This window comes from Schistocerca serialis, chromosome 5 (genome assembly GCF_023864345.2).
Source record: "Schistocerca serialis cubense isolate TAMUIC-IGC-003099 chromosome 5, iqSchSeri2.2, whole genome shotgun sequence".
Taxonomy (NCBI): domain Eukaryota; kingdom Metazoa; phylum Arthropoda; class Insecta; order Orthoptera; family Acrididae; genus Schistocerca; species Schistocerca serialis.
Genome location: NC_064642.1, coordinates 33,087,892 through 33,107,933, shown reverse-complemented (window position 1 = coordinate 33,107,933; position 20,042 = coordinate 33,087,892). Strand labels below are relative to the sequence as shown.

The window sequence follows — 20,042 nt, the reverse complement described above, 5'->3', positions numbered from 1 at the left end:
AATCGGTAAGAACGGAACCAGTATAGGATCACTTTATTGTCCGTCCGTCTTTCTCTCGCTCTATTCGTCTGTCTGAATGTTAAAAACAGTTTTTCTCAGGAACTAGTTGATATATCAAGTTGTAATTTGTGCCACATAGTAAGATCTACAGTCCCTTACCAGTATACAAAATTGAAGCTTCTGAGACAATGGAATCAAAAGATATGACAATTTATGTAACATATTTTGATATTCGAAGAGTCACTTATCAAACCGTGTAGGGTACTTCCCGTTGACCTAGAATCATGAAATTCTCAATGAAGCTGTTTTCACAGTGAAACTAAATGAAAAATCGTAAAATTTTAAATCCGTAAGTATATCACGCGAAAATAATTTTTTTAGTCATTTGTTATCTGACTGACCGTCCATTGCTCTGTTAAGGCCCCTTTTCCGAGCAATGTTTAGATGTATAGAGTTGAAATTTATGTCATTACTAAGATCTAAGGTCCCTTGACGGTGTAATAAATGTAATCTGCTGAACGAATGCAGTGAAAAGGTACGTCCAATTATGTCACATATTTTGGACACGCAAACTCACTCATAAAAACCTATAGGGTACTTCCCTTTGGCCTGGAATTATAAAAATTTCGCAAGAAGCGTCATTTAACAATAAAAGTAAAGGAAAAAACCGGAAAAATGTTGATTTGTAGTTTTTTCTCACGAAAAAAATCATTTGTCATTTGTTATCCGAGTTAAAACATAAAATCAAAACATTCTCGGAAGTCTTGGAATTCCCGTTGACCGACATCTTGCCATTATCAATGACAGGCAAAAATTTTTGAGACTCTCGATTCTCAGAATGGATGAACTGCCTGTATTACGTAACACAAAAGCCTCAGAACGCGAATCCTACTGGCAACTGTCCAATTTTATCACCTGCTACAGCTATTTCTATTCTTTTATAACGATTTCTAGTTTGCGGGTTCCATATCAGATGTAAGACCTCGTGTAATATCTGTGTCGTGATATGTGTAGTGTGAAATACGAAAAATGCCTCATTGAAGGTAAGAGACGGCCTCACGGTCCCAGTCTTGCCGTGACAGAGAGATAACTGAAGTGCTGGAGTGGTTTAGCCGCCGTTCCTGCGTCACTTCCTGGAGATGCTAACTAAGCCCGCGCGCGGCGCTCTCTTCAGCGACAGACGCCGCGGTGCTGGCCCGTGATGTCAGAGCCGCTATTTCCACGCCAGCCATGTGTCCGCGAAATCGAAAATAGGCCGAGCGAAAACGCGCTGACAGCTGAAGACTTCGCCGCCGAGCCATGCTGCAACACCGACATCCGCCTCGGTGGGGCGGTGTGTGTGTGTGTGGGGGGGGGGGGGGGACGACGAGGGGGGGCGCATCCGCTGCACACAACACTTTGGCTGCAAGCTTGTACGTGACCACTTCCGAAGGTATTGCAGGTGCCAACCGAAACGTCGCTAACGCGTTGGCTACGTCAGTTAATGACGGAGAAATTCGTGTACAACACCATATGGGAAGATCGTGGTTGTCCATCTTTGGTGTCAGCGTTAGACACTACGCTAGAGGTTGCGATGCGATAATCGATAGCGGTCCAGCACTTGCAACCTGTCTGGACTCGCTGGCGCTTGCAGCGCCGCCGTATGGCACGGATAGAGACTTCCAGGTCGCACCGGCCGAGTCAGCTACAGGCCGTGAGCAAAGTCAAATTAGAACAGCCTTCAGCTCGCTAGGTTTGCAGGCTCTAGTTCGCGCATGTATTACACATGTAATACCAGAATTGTGTTACATTGCTTGTTGTATAATCCAGTTAACGTTTGTTAATGAGTCATTTGTATTCAAGAACGATAGTTGTTATTAGTGATGTTCCTGGAGTGCAGTAGCAGGACAAAGTTAAGTAAAAGTTATTTACTAAAGTATTCCAGTACTAATTATTATAGAATGTTCCAGATTCCTACAACCACCCTACTCGTCCTAGCCTCTATCATCCCACTTCAAATCCCAGAGGATCGAAAAGTATCCTGCATTTGTGTGAGGTCATGACATGCTGCCATCGACCTTCACATCACCATCGACAAGTTTCGGGAAAATCGAAGAAAGGTAAACTGATCTGGAATGACTCAAGTAATCCATTCTGTTTAGGACGGTGTTTCTTGGGGTTTTCCCATCTTTGAAGGACCCGAAAATAATGAGCTCATTCATAATTTACCATTATTTTATTTGTAACCATGATAAAGTTGTTGTTATGGTCATGAGTCTGAAGATTGGTTTGATACGATTTTCCCCGCTATTCCACCCCGTGTAAGCGTCTTCATCTCTGTACAACTACTATAACCTTCGTCCACTTTAGCCTGTTTACGGTAACCAATGCTTCGTCTGCCTCTACAATTTTAACCCAAGTGCCAAATTGATCTGTTTCATCTATGGCTGTACACCTGTACAAATAGTCACTGTTTAAATATTTACCGTCTTTCATATTCTGAAAAGTAGAAATTTAAATTAAATAGCACAATCACTAATCCCGGATTTTAATTTGACAAATGGAAAAGTATTCAAAAAAGTCTATACGGTGGCCATTTCAGAAGACAAATGATTTGTGAACCAAATAGTGTCAACGAGACTGTTTACACATAAAACTGAAATACGCGATGCTTTGAATGTAACCTGTTACACATAGGCGATCATTAGGCATCATTTACATATTGAGCATACCTGAGTGCTCTCCGAAAAAATTTAGTTGAATCCCTTAAAGACGGCCGGCCCAAGTGGCCGACCGGTTCTAGGCGCTAAAGTCTGGAACCGCGCGACCGCTACGGTCGCAGGTTCGAATCCTGCCTCGGGCATGGATGTGTGTGGTGTCCTTAGGTTAGTTAGGTTTAAGTAGTTCTAAGTTCTACGGGACTGATGACCTCAGAAGTTATGTCCCATAGTGCTCAGAGCCATTTGAACCATTTTGAACCTTAAAGACGTGTAAAAAGACTATTCATTGAAACTACACTGAGGTGAGAGAAGCAATGGGGTAGCGATATGCACACATGCAGATGGCGGTAACATCGCGTGTACGAGGTATAAAAGGGCGGTGGGTTGCCGGAGCTGTCCTGTATACTCAGGCGATTCATGTGAAGAGGCTTCCGACGTCATTATGGCCGCACGGAGGGAATTAACAGGCTTCGATCGCAGAACACAACGGAAATTAACAGACTTTGAAAGTAGAATGATAGTTGGAGTTGAATGCATGGGACATTCCGTTTCGTAAATCGTTTGGGAATTCAGGACCCTGAGATCCACAGTGACGAGAGTGTGTCGAGAATATCAAATTTCAGGTATTTTCTCTACCCACGGAGAACACAGTTGGCGACGTCCTTCACTTAACGACCGACAGCAGCGGTGTGTTTGCCTAGAGTCAACCTATATCTGGGTTATTACGTTGACAATAACAGAGACAAATTTCGAAACAATACTAATGTCAGGACACATTTGGAACGTCTTGTGGTTCTGTGTAAATTGAAAGGTAACACTCGTAACACAAACGTCAAGTATAAGTAACGAATGAAATGTGACAGTGACATTGCTGCTACTGAAATACATTCAGTACTGAAGTGCCCTGCTAACCCCGCAGGACAGGACAGGTAGTTTAAGTTGTGGAAAGGGGCCAAAATAAGCGGCTATTAGTTACACTCGAACATACAACCTTTTATTTGATCAAACATTACAAGAGCCAAGAAAATTAAAAAAAAATACAGCTTTAGTTTTGGAACTTAATTAGCGGCTGAATGCGCCGTTCAATCTCATGCCTTAAGAACAAGACCACTTTAATTTAAAAACGGCCGAAAGCCAATAACTTAAAGCTCAACCAAAATCAAAAATTTAAAAGGCAAGGTTTTATCCTAAAACAGTTCCTTAATTAGGTTGAAGGCCCAAAGAATCTGGCACTTTATGAACAAACAACCTAAATTCGAATCGCCTGAATGCCCAACACTTAAGACTCAATAACATTAATTTTAAAAACGCCAAAGGCTTGTTCTTAAATTTGGCTGAGGGCCCAAAACATCTGACGCCTTAAGGGTAAACCAACCTTAATCTAAAAATCGGCTAGAAGCCATACAAGTACAAACAACAAGAACAAACAAGGAAAGGCAGTACACCCAAGGGCGCTCAGAAGTTCCGAGGGTCGGCCTGGAATTCAAACACTAACGCTCGCTTAGGTGAGACAGGCAGTCGGCCCAACCATTGTCGATCCGACGAAAACCCAACCGACAGACAATCAACGGACCCACCGACAAGATAACCTCTGCTGCACCCAACCAGCACACAACAGGGAGTTCAATGGAACAACGTAGAAGGTATTGGCGCCCACAACCAATTATACATTGAGCTCTCAAACTACACACTGTGCTGCACAGCGACAACAGGATGAGGAAAATACACTGCCTGAATTTACGTCAACGGCCAGGGCAGGTAATCGGGACGTTAACAGCCACAAGGCATAAGATTCCCCTGGTTCACTTCAATTCAAATAACCAAGTACAGTTAAACTCCACTGGAGGTGGCTAAAATTTGCCAACTTGAAAACACACGTTGTTGCTCTCGTGAATATCCCAAGAGCCGACATCGAACTCCAGACAACACAATGTGAACAGTCGTGACTTGCTGGTACGTTAAGTCAAAACTCAACTTTGATGTGCAGTATCGGTGAGCGACGAACCTCGTAGCAATGGGAACAGCACCACACACTCCGGCACTGCATAGAGGCCGCCAGCAGGCCCGGCCAAACTATGCGCCATGGTGATTTCCTCGCTGCTCTATGCCAACCGAACAACTGCCCAGGCCCGGAAACGGAGAAACGAGGAAATTTGCGTCGGCCGATGAGATGACCAACCGAACGACCAACTAAGGGTCATCCCGCTCCAACCTGCCTCTGTCAAACAGCTCATATGTGTGGCCAGCGGTCGTCCCCGACTTCACTGCTGCTGCGCCCCGACTGCACTGCTGGTCCGTCCCGAACTGACCGCCAGACACACGACGACCCGGAAATACTATCGGTCGCTCCAGAGATGGTTCGACAGTGCACTTGTCGATACGCGCTGCTGCTGCCGCTCACGGGCAAGTAAGGCAGGAAGTTAGTGACGCCAGTAAATGGAATAAGAAAACGAGGCGGCAGTACCATAATAGGAGATCACAAACAATAAATGGGATAAACGCGAGCCGTGCATGGCTCAAGTACAAATCGTGAATTCAGCACAAATTGAGTCCTGCTCCCATGGATGTGGTGCCACTTATTCGACAAAAATGGTTCAAATGGCTCTGAGCACTATGGGACTTAACTTCTGAGGTCATGAGTCCCCTAGAACTTAGAAATACTTAAACATAACTAACCTAAGGACATCACACACATCCATGCCCGAGGCGGGATTCGAACCTGCGACCGTAGCGGTCGTGCGGTTCCAGACTGAAGCGCCTAGAACCGCTCGGCTACTCCGGCCGGCCTTATTCGACAAGGCGGTCCATTGTGCAAGTGTCGGAATGTTTGCTAGCGCATACGACAGTGTTGTTCGTGTAGTTATCTGTATGAATCCTTCAGACCACGCAGCAGTGACTGCCAATGGAACAGAAATTTTCTCAGCTCTCCCAGATGATCCTACTTGTTGACGAGCATTAACATGCAGCTTGATGATCACGAGCCTGTCAGGCAGACGCTACATACCTTCTCCACATAACGTCTACTGCGATTCAGTTCGCTCTGTGGCCTGGGCACTACTTACCATCGACCCTCAACGAATGTGTCATGCCGTGAATTGCCCATTGTACATCGTGTTCTCTAGAGAACTGCTTTTTAGTGTTGGTAGGGGGGGGGGGGATGGCTACAGTACCTTCATGTTGTCACTTAACATCTATAAAAACCAAGCGTTGGAATTTAGTGAGCGGAGGAGGCGTTAGCTGTAACTCTTGACTATCTTACTTATTTCTTAGAACAGCATAAACGCATTAGCGGTACTTCAAACGATTTCTGAAGATTCACACTGTGTCAGTTATGTACCCCGTGGCCACTACCATTAAGCACCTCTACAATAATATGTTAGTATTGTACCCTGTACGTAAGAGGTTTTACGGAATGAGGAAATCATTTCTTCGTTGTCGAGGCCTTGGTACTTGTCATCTTTTGACGTATTTCTGATCTCTGAAGACAAATTACACTGTCCAGTCACATGAAGGTCACCACCTCTGAGGTTCTGGAGGATAGGGTACCGTCATGGATGTGGAGCAATGTCGAGTCCAGTGTCGTCGCCAGCTGTGCCAGGTTTGTCAGTTGAGTATCTATGCCGAGAACAGCCCAATCGAGGTGGTCCCATAGATTCTAGACCGGGTTTTAATCTGGGGAGTTTCATGGTCAGGGGAACACGATAAACTTATCCTGGCGCTCTTCGAACCGCGCATATACGCTGCGGACTGTGTGACACGTTGCGTTGCACTGTTGGTAGATGCCACTGTGCGGATGAAAAGTAAACTGCATGTAGGGATGGACATGGTCCCCAAGGATAGAGCCATACTTCTCTTGATCCGCTGTGCCCTCCAGAATGACGATATCACTTCGGAAGTGCCATAAAATCATTCCCCAAATTATAGCGCACGCTCCTCGGGCCTGGGCGCTTCCGGTGATGGTTGCAGGGTGTTTATTTTGAGACGACCATTTGTCCCATGGGGCAAGAAACGTGGTTCATCTAAAGAGGCCACTTGCCGCCTCTCGACGGACGTCCAGTCGCGGTATTACCATGTCATGCAGGTTCCAGCTTTCGTCGCCAGTGAACAAGTCTGCATGGGTCCACGAACCAGGTGCCTGTTTTGGAGGCCCAATGCAACAACATTCGCTGAACGGCCGTTCAGGAGACGCTGTTGGTAGCCCCTTGGTCCATCTGGGTGGTCAGCTGCTCAACAGTTGCTCTTCTATTCGCTCGTACACATCTCTGCAGTCATCGTTCACCCCTAGCATCTATGGTCCTTGGTGCTACACTTTTGCCTTGGCGGCAGTTTTGAATAGCGACATTTCACCACGCACGGTATACTTTATCCATATACTTTAACTGCAGTGGCACACCAACAGTTCACAAACTTAGCCATTTCGGAAATGCTGTCCCCCCTTTGGCCCGAAAGCCAATCATCATGCCCTTTTGGACGTTAGATAAATCACTCCATTTCCGAATTACGACAACGACTGCACTGTTTTCTGTGTCCACCTGAAAGGGCTTATGTACACTCCACTGCTAAGCACCCCCTGCCGTCTGTTTGTGTTATATAAAACACGTTGACGTCGAACATACGAGGTGCGACAATAAAGTAATGAGGCTCATTTTCTTTGCAAGATGTGGCAACCCTGCAGGCTTGCGTAGGCACAATACCTTTGACCTTGGTCTATAAGCTGCTTCTAGTCCAAGCGGCACATCGATGCAACTGCTGAGTAGTGAGTTGTGCTGTAATAAGTTAACACTTGTTTGTATCTCTCGTCACGGAAATAGAACCGCATAATATAGCGCAACGGTATGCCATTTCTTTTTGCGTTAAATTGGGCGAAAACGCGACGAAAACTTACAGTAGGCTTTTGGAGAGGAGGTTATGTCAAGAGCTCAATATTTTCGTTGGCATAAAGTGTTTAGTGAAGGCAGAACGAATGCTGAAGATGAAGACCACAGTGGACGACCATCAACCTTATGGACGGATGTCAAATTGGCTAGGGTGCGTGAACTCGTACGATCTGATCGAAGAACATCTGTGAAAATGATTGCAGAAGAACTGAACATCAAACCGTGAAACGGTTCGTCTAATAATAACTGAAGATCTAGGTATGAGAAAGATTTGTGCAAAAATTGTCCGAAAAAATCTCATATTACAACAGCGAGAAACACGGAAAAATGTGACACCCGATCTGTTAGATCTAACGGAAATCAATCCAGAATTCTTGAACTGTGTTATCACTGGTGATGAAAGTTGGTTTCTTCAGTACGATCCAGAGACAAAACGCCCAAGTTCGCAATGGTGCTCACAAGGATCACCCAGACCAAAAAAAACTCGCATGTGAAAGTCAAAAGTGAAATGGATGCTTGTGTGCTTCTCTGATTCCAAGGGAATTGTTCATAAAGAGTGGGTGCCTTCTGGACAAACAGTTAACGAATATTACTAAAAAGATATTCTAGAAAGACTTCGTAAAAGAGTTTTTCGTGTCCGTGCCAGCATTGTTGATAATTGGATTCTGCATCACGATAATGCGCCATCCCATACTGCTCTGTCAGTAAAATTTTTAACCTCAAAACAAATTTCAGTACTACCACAGCCACCTTATCCACCAGATATCGCTCTGTGGAACTTTTTTCTATTTACAAGAGTCAAAACGGCGGTCAAGGGAACAGAAGATGTCCAAAAAGCTGTGACGAGGGTCTTGGAGGATATTACAGAAGATGAGTTCCAGAAATGTTACCATGAATGGCAGATGCGCTGGAAAAAGTGTGTGCAATCAGAAGGGAACTACTTTGAAGGAGACAACACTAAACCTGACTAAAGTGGTAAGCAACATTTTTTTTCCACATCAATCTCATTACTTTATGGTCGCAACTCGTACGCGGTGGTCATATAAATGTGACTGGACCGTGTGTATGCCAGACGTTAACGTCTCCTTAACACAGTGAACGCTGTATGCAAAATAGTAGAATATCGCATAGAGTGTTATTTGAAAAACATGTAAATGCTTAGTAGCATCGCTGGATGTACACCCACGAGAAGAGAGATGATACCATTTAGCGTTGAATTAATGCCACTGACTTTAATTTTTAGATTTTTCTAATAGTGTGACGTGTGACCTGGCGAACGGTTCCTTTTTGTATTGCATACACATTTTGCTAGGTATATGTTAAGGATGTGTGTATCTCTGCAGCCAGACACTCTCGTTGTAAAGAATATATACAGTAAATGCTAGTAACAATAATAAAAAATAAAAACTACAACGCGAAGATGCGTACACGTGAACGTAAGGAACAAATATGGAACTTTCTGTGTACTTCGTTTTTGATTAATGAAAAATATTCCTAAGAAAACTGAATAATAAGGCTAAGGTAAAATCATTCTTCATCGCTTTCGGTAGCATCTGCTCATTGCTGTAGTCGACGGCTGCCGCTATTGCTGCGGACAGATTGCTGAAATTAGGGGGCAAGAAAGATAAAGCAAATATAGAGATACTCATACGTGCAAGCATACATGGAGTGAAAGTGAATTTAAGCTAAGTAATGTTTTAGAATTTATGTTCGCAGAATTCCATGTCCTACTAGTGTAGCAAATGTTACAGCTTGATGATAGCTTTTACGTTCCAACAACGGTGCTCTAAGTGTTGTAAGGCTGGCGTATTGTGTTCGTGGAAACGTTAGAATTCTGACAGATAATGTCGTATCGAAGACTGTAGTGGAGTTACCACTTTAATTTCTACGTAAACGCTTTCCACACCACGCCAATTTAATTCACTGTAGGAAGTAAAATACTAAAATAAAAAATAAAAACTAACAATCGCTTCAGAGACCAACACCCAAACAGATACGAACAACAGTATTCAACATATCTTACTGACACTTTTATTTCGTTCGCGCTTAATTTCTAACAACATAACAACAGCAAAATCAAAGTCACCCCACATCAATTCGAAAAATTTTCATTTCGCGCTAATACTCAACAAACTAGCATCAGCGTCATCATCTCAAATGTTGATCTCTAAATCCTCAGTTGCCATTTATATTATGCTAATGACTTTTTGGTAATAATCTTCTCTACGCAACTGAATAAAAGCAATATTTTCTTTGTGAGATGCGTTCCACCTCAGTATCTTAATGCATCATCAGTAGTCTGAAATACATAAAGTATACACTTTCATTAGCATGCCGCATATTCTGCTTACATATTCTGCTACAAAGTTACAAACAGTTCTTACTGAGGCATCTTTTGCTCAGTATATGTCTTATTACTTATTGTGTGTTGACATCGTTCTAACTGCTCAGCACCCAATAGACGCAAGTTTCAAAGATCAGCGATATACGAAATAAAATTCTAGACTTACTACGGAGTGTATGGTGAAATTACAAACAGGAATTTAAGCACAAGATGAAAAGAAAATACCAGATGTGTGAAGTATGACATTAATCAGTCCATGTTTGCGATTCACTTAAAACAATATGGCCATCGGCCCACAAATATGGAGCAAGACACGAAAAGTATCAGAATAAATAATCGGAATAATATCTCGTCCCAATATAAGAGGACTATCAGATTCAAACATCCATGTCAGAGCGCAAGAAACTGATAAATGACCAAATGCTTATAAACAACAAATTATTACTAAATCTGGCGAAAGAGCCGAAACTCTCTCATAAATATAATCTTTCACCATAGACATCGCAATATACATTGAACAGTTGGTGACACTACGTAACACTAAACGGGTTAACACGGTGGAATAGTTCACGTGCATTTTGTGTTCTGTTTTGAAAATTGTTTTTAGTGCTACTGGGAGAGCTACAGCCTCATCAACCATACAGCAAGAGCACTTGTAGAGCAACATTGACACACAGAGTAAGTAATGAAACATACAGGGTGTTAGGGCTATAAGTGCAGACAGTATTTGGTACCTTAATATGTGGCCTCTTCAGTGCGTTAGTTGTTTTTTTTCTCTGCGTCTAACTCTCTTCCCGCATGCTCCTCACGTAATTTACTACCTGATGTTTTCTGCACAGTTGTAACTACACAATAAGTGGACAACACCTGTTAGTATAGACTGACCGTTTTGCGTCCATGCGTTAACACTTCAACACCTGACCTGCTGCGCAGGTGAAAATAAGCATTAATGGCTTGCTCGTGCCGCATGTACTTGGAGGTACTAACCAGCCTAAAAACATACGACTTCTAATAGCTATAATTATTAATGGGCAAATGACGTAAATACTGATTTGATGTCGTTCAGCACACTGTCCTCGGTCACCGATAAAGATATCTCCACTTATATCCCTAACATTCCGGATACTGAGCAATAGGTGCCTAGGTAGAATCGTTTCTGGCTTACATGTACAACATCTGAATATGTAAAGTGAAAGTGCTCCATACAAAAGAAAATATATATGCTTTCAGACCACTGACTATGATGCAGTAAACTGAGGTGAAACACGTCTGGCAACAAAAATATTACCTTTATTTAGTTGCATACAGACGGTACAATAACATTATCAAATTTGTCGCATCCACTGAAATTTGAACTTATTCGTGTTTCACCGCGTGATTACTCCTTTCCTTAGAATCAGTGTTGTTGTTGTGTTCTTCACCCAGAAAATTGGTTTGATAAGTGTATCTGCTCTAGTGCATACACATCAAGTCTCTTCTTCTCTGTACGAATACTGCAGTTTACATCCACATGAAGCTGCTTACTGTAGTAAGGCCTTGGTCATACTGTACAATTTTCGTTCCATAAACATGCCACCATTATCGAATTATATATTCCTGGATCCATCAGGATCTGTCAAATTAACTGATGGCTCCTTTTAGCCAAGTTTTTCTATAAACTTGTTTCTCCCAAATGCGATTCAGTACATTTGTATAGCAGAACCCATCTGAATAACAAAACCCAGTTTGTTGTCCTCGATGGAGAGTGTTAACCAGAGACAAGGGTGTCGTCCGGAGTGCCACGAGGAAGTGTGATGCGACCGCCACTGTTCTCTGTATATATAAATCATTTGGCGGACAGGCTGGGCAGCAATCTGCGGCTGTTTGCTGATGATGCCGTGTTGTACGGCAACGTGTCGAAGTTAAGTGGCTGTAGGATGATACAAGACGACTTAGACAAAATTTCCAGCTGGTGTGATGAATGGCTGCTAGCCCTAAATGTAAATTAATGCAGATGAGTGGGAAGAATAAACCTGTAACGTTCTGGGACAGTGTTACTTGTATCCTGGATGACACAGTCAAGTCGTTTAAGCACCTGGGCGTAACGTTGCACAGCGATATGAGGTGGAATCAGCATGTGAAAACTGTGGTAGGGAAGGCAAGTGGTCGACTTCGGATTATTGGGAAAATTTTAAGAAAGAGTGGTTCACCTGGAAAGGAGACCGCATGTAGGACTCTGTTGTGACCTATTCTTGAGTACTGGTCGAGTACTGGAACCGTACCAAGTCGGATTGAAGGAAGACATCGAAACAATTGAGAAGCGGGCGGCTAGATTCGTTACCGGTAGCCGGCCGCGGTGGCCGAGCCGTTCTAGGCGCTTCAGTCCGGAACCGCCCGACTGCTACTGTCGCAGGTTCGAATCCTGCCTCGGGCATGTATGTGTGTGATGTCCTTAGATTAGTTAGCTTTAACTAGTTCTAAGTTCTAGGGGACTGATGACCTCAGATGTTAAGTCCCATAGAACCATTTTTTGTTACCGGTAGGTTCGAACAACAAGCATTGCAGAGATGCTTCGGGAACTCAAAGGAGAATCTCTGGAGAAAAGGCGACGTTCCTTTTGAGAAACACTATTGAGAAATTGTAGAGAATTGGCATCTTAAGCTGATTCCCGAACGATTCTACTGCCGCCAATATACAGCGCGAGTAAGGATCACAAAGATAATAGAAAATAGGGCTCATACGGAGGCGTACAGACAGTCGCTTTCCCTCGCTCTATTTGGAACGGGGGAGGGGGGGGGGATGACTAACAGTCGTACAGGTACCCTCCACCACGCACCGTACGATGGCTTGCGGAGTATGTATGGAAATGAAGATCTCGAGCTTCATTACTGAGCTGATCTACCTATCTAATTCTCGACATGCTTCCATAACACTACATTTCAAAATTTCTGTTCTCTTTGTAGCTTCACTTGTACGTTCCGCTACATTCTACACAAATAGTTTCAGAAGGGACTTCATAACACTTACTGTTATTTGAGTTATTTCTCTTTTCAGAAAAATATTTTATATCTTTTTTAGTTTTTGGCATAATTTCTTTTATGTCGTCACACTTAATATCTATTCATCACCTCGGGAGGCTGTAGCCATATACACTGGTGCGACTACAGTGGGCTTTTGCTGAGCGCCAGTCTTGGCTATGAAATGCATTTCATCCTACCCCATGTTTTCAGTGTACGGTTAATGTAGTCCTGCATAAGGCAGAGTGGTGTAGCGGCAATCTGTGCACGCAGGTGACATGGCTGCACGAGGACCGGCCGCTGCCGCAGGACGACCGCTTCCAGCTGGTGCGCGAGGGCGGCTTCTTCTGCGTGGACGTGGCGCCCGTCACCGTGCACGACTCTGGCCGCTGGACGTGCCTCGCGGAGAACGCCGTCGGCCGCTCCTGCTGCTCCTGCACGCTCAACGTGCTCGGTGAGTGAGCCGGCCGCAGCCACTGCAGCACACCACACTGCCAGCCGTCCCAAGCTGGCCAACTGCCGCTGGGCGCTTCTAGGGAGGCTTACAGGATTATTACTGTTCACTGTATACACTCCTGGAAATTGAAATAAGAACACTGTGAATTCATTGTCCCAGGAAGGGGAAACTTTATTGACACATTCCTGGGGTCAGATACATCACATGATCACACTGACAGAACCACAGGCACATAGACACAGGCAACAGAGAATGCACAACGTCGGCACTAGTACAGTGTATATCCACCTTTCGCAGCAATGCAGGCTGCTATTCTCCCATGGAGACGATCGTAGAGATGCTGGATGTAGTCCTGTGGAACGGCTTGCCATGCCATGCCATTTCCACCTGGCGCCTCAGTTGGACCAGCGTTCGTGCTGGACGTGCAGACCGCGTGAGACGACGCTTCATCCAGTCCCAAACATGCTCAATGGGGGACAGATCCGGAGATCTTGCTGGCCAGGGTAGTTGACTTACACCTTCTAGAGCACGTTGGGTGGCACGGGATACATGCGGACGTGCATTGTCCTGTTGGAACAGCAAATTCCCTTGCCGGTCTAGGAATGGTAGAACGATGGGTTCGATGACGGTTTGGATGTACCGTGCACTATTCAGTGTTCCCTCGATGATCACCAGTGGTGTACGGCCAGTGTAGGAGATCGCTCCCCACACCATGATGCCAGATGTTGGCCCTGTGTGCCTCGGTCGTATGCAGTCCTGATTGTAGCGCTCACCTGCACGGCGCCAAACACGCATACGACCATCATTGGCACCAAGGCAGAAGCGACTCTCATCGCTGAAGACGACACGTCTCCATTCGTCCCTCCATTCACGCCTGTCGCGACACCACTGGAGGCGGGCTGCACGATGTAGGGGCGTGAGCGGAAGACGGCCTAACGGTGTGCGGGACCGTAGCCCAGCTTCATGGAGACGGTTGCGAATGGTCCTCGCCGATACCCCAGGAGCAACAGTGTCCCTAATTTGCTGGGAAGTGGCGGTGCGGTCCCCTACGGCACTGCATAGGATCCTGCGGTCTTGGCGTGCATCCGTGCGTCGCTGCGGTCCGGTCCCAGGTGGACGGGCTGACACTGACGGCGGCGGTGCACAAATGCTGCGCAGCTAGCGCCATTCGACGGCCAACACCGCGGTTCCTGGCGTGTCCGCTGTGCCGTGCGTGTGATCATTGCTTGTACAGCCCTCTCGCAGTGTGCGGAGCAAGTATGGTGGGTCTGACACACCGATGTCAATGTGTTCTTTTTTCCATTTCCAGGAGTGTATTATAAACGACTTACAAGTGTCAGTCGGATTTTTTTAGTTTTTATAGACTGAAGAGCCAAAGAAAGTGGTACACCTGCCTAATATCGCGTGGGACCCCCGCGAGCACGCAGAAGTGCCGCAACACGATATGGGATGGACTCGACTAATGTCTGAAGTAACTCTTCAGAGAACTGACACCTTGAATCCTGCAGGGCTGTCCATAAGTCCGTAAGAGTATGAGGCGATGAAGATCTCTCCTGAACAGCACGTTGCTAGCCATCCCAGATGCTCGTTAATGTTCATGTCTGGGGAGTGTGTGTGACGGCCAGCGGAAGTGTTTGAACTCCGAAGAGTGTTCCTGGAGCCACTCTGTAGCAACTCTGGACGTGTGCGGCGTCGCATTGTCCTACCGGAATTGCCCAAGTCCGTCAGAATGCATAATGGACATGAGTGGATGCAGGCGATCAGCCAGGATGCTTACATACGTGTCACCAGTCAGAATCGTGTCTAGACGTATCAGGGATCCCATATCACTTCAACTGATCACGCTCCACACCATTAGAAAGCCTGCAGAAGCTAAAAGAGTCCCCTTCTGAGATGCAGGGTTCACGGATTCATGAGGTTGTGTCCATACCCGTACACGCCCATCTGCTCGACACAATTTGAAACGAGACTCGTCCGACCAAACAACAAAATGTCGGCGTTGACAGGCCCATGCGAGGCGTGAAGTCATCAAGGGTGCACGAGTGGCCTTCGGCTCCCAAAGCAAATATCGATGATGTTTCGTTGAACGGTTCGCAGGCTGACACTTGATGATGGCCCAACATTGAAATCTGCAGCAATAAACGGAATGGTTGCATTTCTGTCACGTTGAACGATTCTCTTCACTCGTTGTTGGCTCCGTTGTTGCAGGATCTTTTTCCGGCCGCAGCGATGTCGGAGATTTGATGTTTTACTGGATTCCTGATGTTCACAGTACACTCGTGAAACTGTCCCACTGTAAAATACCCACTTCTTCGCTTTCTCGAAGATTCCGTGTTCCATCGCTCTTGCTCCGACTGTAACACCACGTACAAACTTACTTAAATCTTGTTAACCTGCCATTGCAACAGCAGTAACCGATCTATACAGGCGTTGCCGAACGCGTTCAGCAACAAACTCAACTCATTGTTTCGCGATAATACAAAACGTGCTGCCCTTCTTTGAACTTTCTCGATGTACTCCGTCAGTCCTATATGGTAAGGATCCCACACCGCGCAGCAGTATTCTAAAAGAGGACGGATAAGCGTAGTGTAGGCTGTCTCTTTAGTAGAACTGTTGCATTTCCTGTGTGTCCTGCCAATAAAAGACACTCTTTGGTTTGCCTTCCCGCAACATTTTCTACGTGTTCTTTCCAATTTTAGTTGTCTGTAATTGAAATTCCTAGGTATTTAGTTGAATTTACGGCCTTTTATTTGACAGATTTATCATGCAACCGAAGTTTAACGGATTTCGTTTAGAACTCATGTTGATGACCTCATACCTTTCATTATTTAGGGTCAATTGCCAATTTCCGCACCATTCAAATACCTTTTCTAAATCGTTTTGCAATTTCTTGTGATGTTCTCATGACTTGACTAGTCGATAAACGATAGCGTCATCTGCAAACAACCTAAGACGGCTGCTCAGATTGTTCCCCAAATCGTTTATATAGATAAGGAACAGTAAAGGGCCTATAACACTACCTTGGGGAACGCCAAAAATCACTTCTGTTTTACTCGGCGACTTTCCGTCATTTACTATGAACTGTGACCTCTCTGACAGGAAACCACGAATCCAGTAACATATGTGAGCATATGTGAGCACGGAATTTCACTACAAGCCGCTTGTGTGGTACAGTGTCAGAGGCCTTTTGGAAATGAAGAAGTACAGAATCAACTTGAAATCCCTTGTCAGTAGCACTCACAAGACCGATGTTTTCTAAATCCGTGTTGTGAATCAGAGCAACTACAAATGTAGTTTTTTAAATATTTAAACTTGTTTCATTGTACTACCGTGGCGAGGGGGGGGGGGGGGGAGGGCTCGAAACTTTAAGTTACACAGTATTATGCCAGTCTCTGTAAACAACGGTCGGAACGTTCTACCAATCATTTAGTTCCTCGAGCCATACAAGAACCACTACGTTAGCGTCCTCATTGTTGGACAATCTCTTCCCCCTCCCTCTGCCCTCCAGGTGATTTATCAGCTTGCCAGAGAGATGTTAATGGTGCATATGAGATCTGGACTTCCCCATCAGGACCACCCACTTCTGTGCGGCCTTTGTCATATTGTTGGCACGATTTTATTACGGCTGGAAGCGACATTGCGTTTGGTCCATAAACGACGAGAATTTCGGCGTGAATCCGTCGGCAGTTTTAACTGTTTGCCCACAGGAATTGTACTGTCCAACATACTTCAAAATGATTGTGCGCATCCAGTGTGGCGCCATTTCATTCGCACACTATGACGCATTTGTTATCCATGTCGTAGCTGCACTCTTTCTGCGGAATACCTGAAACATGTTCGCTCTCCTGATGAAGCGCCACTCTTGTTGCACAGCAGTATTTGCGTGGAACGACATGTATAACTTACTTTCTGAAGCCGCTATATACCAACAGCATCAACGCACGTCTTTCTTCATAAATCTGTGCATACTGTTGCCCTGATGTCAAATATATGTGGTGTTTTTCCATTGTTAGAAACATGCAGCGAAGTTTGTTTCACATAATTTGACAGTGCATCGATCTTACAATTCTTTGCTCATTATTACCCGATTACGCAGGTATTAATTTGAATCATAGTAACTCGCTGGAAAACGTAGCTCGATTCCCCTTCTGAAATTATGGCTATGCTGATACTTTTCATGGGGAATAGTACTAAGCTGACAAGTCTCCAAGAGGAATTTCCATTTTAAGTTTCCTAAATTCAAATTTTTTCTTGCGTAAAGATAACGTTAATTTGTGATGTTTATTGTAGATATCAACAAAACGCTTTGTACCTGATTGAGATTGTTCATTGAAGTTTAGGTTTCTCTGTAAATGGCTGGGCCAGACGTTTGTAAAATCGAAGGAGGGTAAAAGACGCTCATTCTTCGATAGAACCGTGCCGGCTTAATCAGAGTGGTGTTCAGACCAACTTCGTGTTGTGGACAACTTTGCTTATTTATTTTTATTTTTTTAAATTTCATGTGCCATGTTCTGTAAGACCAAGGTGAGGAGCAAGTCTCCATGGTCTTGTAACGAGTTAGTACATGAAATTGTAACAGAGCAGTAATAATAGACAAAATGAAACGTGTATGAATTCTATGCAGACGACAAGCCATACGGTTAAATAAACATAATCAGCAACTTAACACAGGAATTAGCTTAATTTTTTAAATTTTTCCTGGAGTTCCTCGACAGAATAGCAGGAGTGAGCTATGAGGAAACTCTTCAGTCAAGACTTGAAAGCGCGCAGATTACTGTCAAGATCTTTGAGTTCTTGTAGCAGCTTATTGAAAATGACTACAGCGGAATACTGCACATCTTTCTGCACTAAAGTGAAGAAGGTGCTTTCCAAACGCAGATTCGATTTTTGTCTGGTATTAACTGAGTGAAAAGTGCTGTCTTGGGAATAAGCAGATACTGCTAACAACAAACGACATCAAAGAAAATATTTATTCAGAAGTCAGTGCCAAAATTCCCACACTGCTGAACAGGGGTCGACAAGAGATTCGCGAACTTATACCACGTAGTGCTCGAACCGCCCGTTTCTGAGTCAAAAATACATTTCTTGAATCAGAAGAAGTACCTCAAAAAATAATACCATACATCATAGTCGAATGAAAATAAGCAAAGTAGAGTACTTTTCGCGTTGAACTATTCTTATTTCAGATAGTGTTGTATTGGTAAATAAAGCATTTAGTTTTTGAACAAGATCCTGAACGTGGGCTTTCTTCGACAGCTTACTGTCTATCTGAATGCCCAGGAATTTCAACTGCTCAGTCTCACTAATCATATGCCCATCCTATGGAATCAAAATATCAGTTTTTTTTGTATTGTAACTGTAAAATCTGAGTCTTACTGTGGTTTAACATCAATTTATTTCCTACGTGCCATGACCCTAGGTGTTGAACTGCATTATTTCATACTGTGTCAAAACAGCACACAACATCCTTTATTCGCAAGCTGGTGCCATCAGCAATCATAAATATTCTAGAATGATCTGTAATACTAGAAGGCAAATCATTTATATAAATAAGAAACAGTAACGGTTCCAGCACCGTCCCCTGGGACTCCTCCCACTCTTAACTGTGCCCCATTAGGATTGCACGTCGTAGCCGTGCGGAGAATGACCTTCTCTTGTCTACTCTTAAAGTAAAAGGTGAACCAATTGTGAGCTGCTCATCTTATTCCATAAATGATCCGATTTTTGCAGTAATATTTTCTGATTAACACGATCAAACGTCTTAATTAATCAAAAGAAGACGCCTATCATTGGTAACTTTTTATTTAATCCATCCAGAGCCTCATAGTAGTTAAACCACTTCTGAAACCAAACGGTACAGCAGACAGCAAATTGTGTGGATTGAAATGATCTATTAACCTTGTATATGCAGCCGTTTCAGTAACTTCATGAAAGATCGATGGCATAGAAATAGACCCAAAATTGTCTACATTATCCCTTTCTCCTTTTTAATAAAGTTATTTCGCTACTGAGTACTTTAAACGGTCAGGAAACTGGTCAGTTTCCGTAAGGAAAAGTTACAGATATGCCTAAATACTGGGCTACCGTATGCAGAACAGTGCTTTAGTATTTTGCTAGATACCACGTCGTATTCAAGAGAGTCATTAGTTTTTAGTGATTTGATTATTGACACAATTTCCCCTTGTCAGTATCTTGGTAGATTTCTTCAGGTAACAGTCTCGGAAAGCGATTTTCTATGAGAGTTATATGACTCCCTGTAGGAACTAGACTTCTATTTAGTTCACCTGCTATATTCAGAAAGTGATTATTAAATTACATATATCTGACATTAGTACGTGAGCCATTTCTTCTACTTACTGACTTTATATCCTCGACCTGGTGGCGATGACCAGACACTTCTTCCACAACTTACCACATGGTTTTGATTTTATCCTGAGAATTAGGTGTTTTGTTTGAGTCTCACGTACTTTTTGCCCTGTTTTGAACGGTCTAATGGAAAGCAACTTTCAAAGATCATGAGAAATGTGTTGAGGAAAGCGTTATAAACACCCTGCCACTCTTGTTCTGTAGTGCGGTTCAAAAAGGTCACTATTGCAACTGGATCGGCTATTCCAAATAGTTTATAGTTATTTTAACATATGGTTGAGGACAAAAACCTTTTAGCGTTAA

The 20,042-nt window shown here is 44.0% G+C and overlaps 1 protein-coding gene across 1 annotated transcript in view; it reads left to right on the top strand.

The window, feature by feature from the left end:
- Positions 1-20,042, top strand: part of LOC126481726 (muscle M-line assembly protein unc-89-like) — a 1,115,867-nt gene that overhangs the window by 109,981 nt on the left and 985,844 nt on the right. The window contains exon 3 of the mRNA XM_050105679.1: positions 13,190-13,370. Coding sequence (XP_049961636.1) covers positions 13,190-13,370 — 181 coding nt within the window. The remainder of the gene's footprint in view (positions 1-13,189; positions 13,371-20,042) is intronic.